This window comes from Euphorbia lathyris, chromosome 2 (assembly GCF_963576675.1).
Source record: "Euphorbia lathyris chromosome 2, ddEupLath1.1, whole genome shotgun sequence".
Taxonomy (NCBI): domain Eukaryota; kingdom Viridiplantae; phylum Streptophyta; class Magnoliopsida; order Malpighiales; family Euphorbiaceae; genus Euphorbia; species Euphorbia lathyris.
In genome coordinates, this window is record NC_088911.1 from 83,190,520 (window position 1) to 83,199,040 (window position 8,521).

Sequence of the window (8,521 nt, forward strand, 5' to 3'; positions counted from 1 at the left end):
AAATTAATGCTATAACCTTATAGGTTTGATTGGGCTTATTTCTAGCTAATTAAAAGGCCCAAATAATGTTAATTAGTGGGCTGAAATTGGGCTCTAAAGGACAAAAACGAATTTAATGTTTTTCCTTGTCTAATTAGGATTTCTTTTACCTTGGTGCACTAGGATTCAACTTCCTTTTTAGTTTAGGTTTAGGTTTATTTTGTAGCCTATATAAAGGCTTGTATTCTTCATTATTTTGATCAATCAGAAATCAATATTTTTATGAACAAAAGTTCTTCTTTTCCTTTGGGAATTATTTTCAATCCGGGATTGAATTCTTTATTGTGAGCTTGAGAGACCGGGTCATCATTCTTGCAATATTATCTTGATCGTGAACAAGTATTTTGGTAAGGTACTTGTGAATCGCCAAACACTCAGGTTCCAATTTAATTATTCGAAGGTGTAAGGTCAGATCTCCTTTCATTGTCTTTAATTCTTTGGGATTGGTTTGTTATCACCAATTTATGTTTGTTATTTGATTCTATTAATTCCTTAAGATAGATCGGGAAAACTTGTTGATTTGGTTATTATCTCTTTTTCATAACCAATATCACATCATTAACCTTTTTCCATTGGTGTCACTGTTTACATCTAGGAATGGACGAGGATTTAACCCCCATAGTGAACGCACAAGGTTTATGCAATTAGGTTGTCTCTTTGAACCTAGATCTTGGGATCTCCAGTCAACTAGGTAGGGTTTTCCTTCACATAACGCCTCTTCTAATGGGCTTTAGTCCAATTCCTTTCAATGATTTTTCAATTTGATCTCGGTTTAATCTCTAGGTTAGCGAATCCGCTGTGTTATCCTTTGATTCTACAAAATCAACAAGGATGACACTCGTTGAGATCAATTGACTAACGGTATTGTTACATGGAACCTTTTCTACCCGAGTTCATCATTCGGAAGCTTTTTATACCGCATATTCACCAATTGATATGATATTTTTCTTCGATTCCATCATTGTGACATACTTATTTAAGGCGATTTGATTTCTACATTTTTAGTGACTTTCATAAATTAAATCTAGTCAACTAATGTTCATCTACCAGTGTCTAACTTGGCTAGATAACATCACTACTCAGATTTGTCAATTTATAACATTTCATATTTGTAATGTAAACCAACCCTTACGCGCGAGAATATCAAATATGGAATTTTCGCATATCATCATCTCTAGAGAAAACATATTTTCTTTTATCACCAAGTCTTTAAAATTCATACCAGTGAATTTTCCTAGACTTTTAGTGTGGCTTGCACGTTGCCACTGGTACTAGTAGGCCTAAAGCCTCTGAAGTGACCGTGTTCTTAAAACCGGATCCATATTCAATTAACACATGTACCAACATATGACAATTAATCTGTTTAAACAAACAGAGACAAATAATTAACAACTTTTTCTTCCTCAAATTCCAAACAAACCAAGTTAGAATAACAAATATATAAACTATATATATTTTTAATGTTGTCCAAATTGTCCCAATATAATTTTCACTCAAACGTTTTGGAATTATATTATCTCTGTACGTATTGTTTTATTCTACTCCGGTGATAACTATTATACACTCGGTAAGAGTTCGTTTGTGTAATATGTTGTATCCTAGAAGACGATTATCAATAGCGACAACATCTGTTTTAAGGAAACTACTAATACAACCTTCAAATTTGTCTAAATTCTTTCCTTTTAATTTCTTGTTTATTGTTTATATTTTTTTCTATATTTGTTTGTTTTTGGTTTAATCATTTTTTAGCCCTATCATCTCGATTCACCAATTCCGAAATTTAAATCGCATATAAATTGAATTTGCTGAACCATAACAGGTGGGAATTTATTTATTTTTAGTAAAAGCTGACAATATAACAGATGGAATTACAAGTTTCTACTTATATGCTTAAAAGCTCAAAAAAAAAAGTATTCAATTCAATTAAAAACATAAAAGCGTACACGCTGAGAAACGGAAAAAAAAACAAATAGAAGTAGTACATGAACTCAATAGTCTCTTTATTAATATGCAGATATTATAGATTTGAAATTATTAACTAATGTTTGTGTAGATAAGTGCGAGCAATCCTCCCATTTCCACCACGAGGAAGAAAACCTCCTGGCATATGTTCACTGCCACTTCCATACACTATCCTTAGAATCTCAGGCGGAGTTCGTGCATACGACAGCGAATTCGCATCTGCCGCTAACACATTGCTGTGTGTTCTGTTTTCCGCCCCTAGTTTCAACGGCACTATTATTCCTTCGTCTTTTATTCCACACATTCCAAGTTTGTTCCTTAGCCACGATATTTTATTTGTGAACTCTGCTACACTCATCTTATATGGCTCCACTTCCTCCTCCATTTTCTCATACAGCATCGTTCTTATCACTGCATCTTGTCCTGCCTCCACCCCCAACAGCGACCCTGCCAGCTGATAGCAAAATAATTTAGATACTAAATTGGACCGAATATCTAGCTGCGAACACTTAAAGAATTGAATTAAACTATTGGTACTCAGTGCTTACTCTTTTAGTGGTGTAATTATAAAGGTTGGGTATGGTGCCGACATATCCGGTAAGACCAACATAAGGGATTACATAGGAAGCTAATAGATAGTTGATTGTGTTACGGTAAGGGTTGAATGGAGGGTTCAATTTGTAGCCAATGGCCTTATCAAAGAGTGTGGCAAAATTTTGAGCGGTGAAATCATAGAGAGGCCTTGGAAATCCTCCGACAGTTTTGATAATAGACCTAATATGACCAACTTCTTGGTAACAAAATTCTTCAATGATTTGACGAGTGAGAGGATCAAGATTGGCCTTTTGGACGCCGATTGGAGGAGGACCGCCCAAGGTTAATTCCGGAGCAATATGATCGAGGCCTACGCCAATTGCACCATAGCAGAAGAATTCTTCTTCCATGAACTCTAAGTTTAGAGGAAATTGAAGGAGATCCTGGTCCGTAGCCTTGATGGGTGCGCTGCACCCTGATCCGACTACAATCGCAGGAACCATAACAAGGGCCAAGAAGAAGATAAAGCTGCTCTTACCCATTTTCACAGCTATCATCACTTTGACGGAAACAGACAAATAATAGGGGTATATATAGCCTAGGGGTCCTTATTCACTTGTTGTTCTGGCTCAATATGTTCATATCCAAATGGCATAAAGGCTTATTTGTCACTATATCCAAATTTTTGCCATTTATACATTTTGTATCATTTTTTTAAATTGTTCATTTTGTATCATTTTGTATGATAGTTTACTAGCTTTTTTTTAATTCTTCTACCATGATACAGTTTTTTGACACATAATATGTATATACATGATAATTCTTTTAATTATTTTTTTTCATATAACTTTATATGCGTATAAATAATTGATAAACTGAAACAATTTCATACATTTTGTTACGTTGTTTGTAATTGTGTTTATAACATAATAAATATTTTAGATATATTTATGGTATTAACGGTTTAATTATTAACATTTTGACAAATCTTTTATAACTGTGTTAGTAATATTAAATATTTTAAACATAATTGATACGTGGAATATCTGATGTAATAATTAAATATATAATATATTGAATAACGTTAAACTAGTCTATTTAAGTTTTTTGCCGGATTGGAATATTGTTTGAAAACATTATGATTACAAAATTTCTTATTTCACATGTTAGGAGTGAATATGCATTCTCACAAAAATGATAAAAAATACCATTTAAGATAGATGTACAATGTGAAATTTTATTTTTCAATTTTATCTATTAGCTTATTTTAAATTGTTTTTAAATTAGTATATTGGATAAAACTGAATTTTTTTTTTCTAGAATACTGAAAGCTAAATACTAAAAAAAAAATTAATTTGAACCAAAATGTTAAACTTTTAGTTAAGGGTTTCATAATCATTTTAATTATTATTCATTGCATTTGAACTTGTATATTGCAGATGTGTTAAAATCTAATCAATAAATATATTATCACAATTGAAAACCTCTACCATTTAATCTAAAAATGCTGTGTTAATTGAACCAAATGTTTATCCTAATGGCTAAAAAGAATTTGAATAAAAGAGTATATGTGAGGATAATGTATAAAATAAGTTTCTTGAGTTGATATATAATATTAGATTGAGTTATGGGGGTTAAATGGTTGCTTGAAAAAATGAAATGTGTATGTGTTTTTTGGTTGCATGAAATGAAATGTATATATTAATAATTTAATTAGTCAAGTATCGTAGGTACATTGTTATTTTCAATATGTGGCTGAATGCAACCAATTTCGTGATGATTTCGAAAATAATATAATTACGTAAGAACTGAAGCTTCATCTTCTTGTCCTAATCTGGTAAAATTAGTATGTTGCAAGTTAGTCTAATTTTGGTTATTATACTAATTTAAATGTAGATCGTCATAAGAAATTAATCTACTTAATTAGCCTAATTTCTTAACTAAACCCTTTTTTAAATAAAGGTTCGTTTTGTAAACAAACCCTTTTTTAATACCATCCAAGAGGGAACGTAATTTAGAAAATCTGTGTGTATATGCTTTCGGCTAAGGTTGGTCACATGCTTTCTTAATCTATATCTATTTTTTAAACAAATATATTTATATCTTTAGATTAATTTATTTCATGTCCTACAAATTAAATGAAATAGGATTAGGTTTCCCTCACATGTAACGACTAGTTCATTATAGGTATGTTAAAATGTTTAGTCTCTAATTTTACTAAAAATTAAGAAGATACATCTGGTCCCGTGGAAGGAGGTTTGTAAGCCTAGAGATAGAGGGGGTCTAGGGATTAGACAAGCTAAAGATAATAATAAGGTTCTCTTGATGAAGCTTCTTTGGAGAATGTGGCAAAATCCTACGGCACTATGGGTTCGCTTACTTTGTGGAAAATATAGAAAAGATAAGATTTTTGGAGGGCCCAAAGATAGAGTGGTTATTTGTTCCTTCCTCTGGAAAGGCCTGAGTTCTATTTTCTCAGAATTTTGTACTGGGATCGGTTGGGATGTGGGAAATGGTAAGACGATCAGCTTCTGGCATGATAAGTGGATTGGTGACAAACCTCTGTTAGAGGTTTGTAGCTCTCTTCCGCCTGTTAGTTTTTGCAACTGGAAGATTGCGGATGTGATTGATTCTGAAGGTGATTGGATTTGGTCTAAATTTGAGGCTTTCTTTAGCTTGGAGACTCTCCTTAGAATTAGAGGAGTTAAAATTAGTAACATGGAAGAGGATATGGGTAATTATTGTTGGGCTTCTACCAACAGCGGTGCTTATACTTGTAAGTCAGCCTTTGAAGCTTTTAGCAACGGTGATGAAGAGCCTCATTCTGCTATTTGGAAGTTGATTTGGTCATTAAAAGTTCCATACAGAGTTAGAAGTTTCTTATGGCTTGGGATCAAGAACAGGCTTCTTACTAATTTAGATAGGAAAAGACGCCATTTGGTGGAGTCGGGAGATTGTAGCAGATGTAGAGGGCATGAAGAAACTATTTGTCATGCTCTGAGGGACTGTGAGAAAAGTAGAGGTATTTGGAGGAAAATTCTCCCTAGTAATATGATTGATATGTTCTTCTCTTATTCTAATCTGGATTGGTTTGAGGATGGGGTCAGTGGGAAATTGCTTTCTAATCTAGACCATGGAGAAATCTTCTTTTCAATTGTCTGTCACCAAATCTGGGATTGGAGGAATAAGGAGATTTTTGAATCTGTTTCTATTAATATCCCTGACTTGGTGGACTTTTTTGCTAAAAAGGTCTACCAGGTTATTAATAGTTTTTTGGAAGATTCTTTTGATCGTTATGTTCAAAGGAAGTCTACTCACTTTCTTTGCTGGAGAAGACCTCGAGAAGGGTTGATAAAGCTCAATACAGATGGATCTTGTCTTGCTAATGGTAATATTGCTGCTAGTGGAGTCTTGAGAGATGATGGGGGTGCTTGGATTTCTGGGTTCTCGCATAATCTTGGCATAGGGTCTTCCTTCTTAGCTGAGTTGTGGGGTATTTATTCTGGTCTTGCACTGGCCAGCAGTACGGGGATTGTTAATCTGAGTGTTGAATCTGATAATCAGGAAGCTATCAGGTTAATTTCTAGCAATTTAGCTATTGGGATGAAAGGCATGAATCTTATTAAAGGGATCAAGAGGCTCTGCCTTTCCTTTGCTTCTATCACTTTCTGTCATATCTTTAGAGAGCAGAACAGGGTGGCGGATCGTCTGGCGGCTGCAGGTCATGAAGGAAGTTTGGGAGTCACTAATTATCCTTCTCCTCCGGCCTTTCTCTCCTCGGTCCTTCTGGAGGATATGGTGGGGGTTAGCTTTTCCAGGTTAATCCCGGGTTAGTTTTTGTTTTGTTTGCTTTTGTTTTCTTTTTCCTACCAAAAAAAAGAAATTAAGAATTATTATTATTTTAAAGAGAATAAACTCCCCCTGGTTGGAATTTCCATTGGGCTAGATCCGTATTTAATAATAAAAAAAAGAGAATAAACTCCCATTGTAATTGTTTTGTAATTTACAGAACTCTCGAATTTGAATTCTTAATTAAAGGGAACAATTCTAACTGACATATAGTTAAAACTCCAAGCTTGTTTAAGAAATAAGTGAAAAGCTTTCATTAAAATGTTAGTAGCTTGATGTAATATTGGTATTGAAAATGGATGAACCAAGCCTACTTTATGTTTTTCCCGAATTTGTCCGCTTCGAAAAAGTTGATTATCTGAAAAAGTGGAACTGGCAGCTTGTGAGAAATAGCTAATGCTTGTAGTGAATAACTCAACCATTGAATTTCAGCTGTTAAATAGGTCAATGACCTATATTCTACTTTAGTTGATGATCTGGAAATTGTTGTCTGCATTTTACTCTTTCCAGTTAAAATATTATCATCAATATATACCAAAAGAGTTCTGATATATTTTTGATGCTGTTTAATAAACAAAGAATGATCAGATTCATACTGAGTGTAACCATGCTTAAAAAGAAAACAGATAACCTTGAAAACCATTGCATACTAGCTTGTTTTAAAATATATAACGATATTTATAATTTACAAACTAGATTAGGCTGTGGTAAAAATAAACCTGGAGGTGGCTGCATCTAAACTTCTTCATCACAGACTAATTTTAATTACAGCTATAGCTAATTCTAATATGACAGTATAAGTTTAACAACATGTGAAAAGGTATCTAAATAATTTATCTCGTCCACTTGTGTATATCCCTTGGCAACCGACCTAGCTTTGTACATTTCTAATGTCATGTTACTCCTTAATTTTACTTTAAAAACTCATTGTGACCACAGACAGAAATAATTCTTCTAAACATGCAATGGATTGGTTGCTAATTTAGCTTTCTTCCTTATGAATAAAGTAGCTAAGCAAGACTATAACTATTCCATAATCAACAAATAATTTCACCTTAGCGGATAAAATTCAACTTGTTGACAACTTTACGAAGGAGAAGAAACTAATCTTGACCAACCAACTCTTAGCGATATTGATTCAGAAACCAAATTATAATTCTCACTTAACAAACTGGTATCAGACCTGTTCATTAATTGCTACTTGTACGCACTCAACCAAACAACTACAGATTTAGCTTTGCTCGTTAACTGTAAGTCATTTAAACCTTTAAAAAACTGGCCAAGTTGTTCGAAGCTTTAAGTAATGGAGAAATAAACTTTCTCAAAGTACAGTGAGAATATAAACAATGATGAAACAGGAGAATGTAAATAAAAATAACGATCTCACAATAATTGAAAAAAACCCGCCTTTGAATTAACCTTTAACTGAAAGCAAAATGGTTTAACTACAAACAGTCATGGAAGCTCAAGATTTTCTGAATTTGACGTAATATAAAGATATCATAAAAGTTAATTACAAAAGAAAGGAGAGTTTCCTTTTTATAAGAAGAAAAATCCTAAAGAAATGGTTTCATCTCCACTAAAGCCTAAAGAAATGGGGAAAGTGGATCACATCTTTTGTCCATAAATCATGTTTCACTAGAGTGGTAAAGAAGCATTAATTACAACAGAATAATAGACTGAAATAAATCTAAGAGAAAAGCTGTGCGTTTTGATTTAATTCAGCAGCTCTGTGGTCACTTAGTCTTGGGCAAGACCAACTCCTAGTTTGCTTTCAAGTCCTCCAAAAGATTCCCAATTCTGTCTCAAGTCCTCACAAGCTCCGTTTATATGCTAGAAAATCCTCCTATTTGCCATTAGTTCCTATAAAGGTGGAAGTCACAAAAACAAGAAGTATAACAGATATAGTGGTCAATTTGTTTAAGTAACCAGCATAAAAAAACAGTATTTTGATATAGAAAATACCCACACTTGCCCAATGCTTGTCCTCAATAATATCATATCATGGCATAAATCCTAGCTTTTTGTCTACTTGGCATGTTTCCTTTTCCTAAACCTCCCATGCATTATAAATAAAACAAGTCATTAATTATCCACATCAGAATATTTTTATTCTCAAGGATACACTTAACTACTT

At 33.3% G+C, this 8,521-nt stretch overlaps 1 protein-coding gene across 1 annotated transcript; it reads right to left on the reverse strand.

Annotated features, from left to right (window-relative positions):
• Positions 1 to 1,840: 1,840 nt before the first annotated feature.
• LOC136218747 (ferritin-like catalase Nec2) lies at positions 1,841 to 3,101 on the reverse strand. The gene is made up of 2 exons (XM_066005831.1): positions 2,550 to 3,101; positions 1,841 to 2,455 (listed from the first exon to the last, which is right to left on the reverse strand). The coding sequence occupies exons 1-2, from the start codon at positions 3,090 to 3,092 to the stop codon at positions 2,078 to 2,080; spliced, it is 921 nt and encodes a 306-aa protein (XP_065861903.1). The 5' UTR covers positions 3,093 to 3,101; the 3' UTR covers positions 1,841 to 2,077.
• Between the last annotated feature and the right edge of the window lie 5,420 nt (positions 3,102 to 8,521).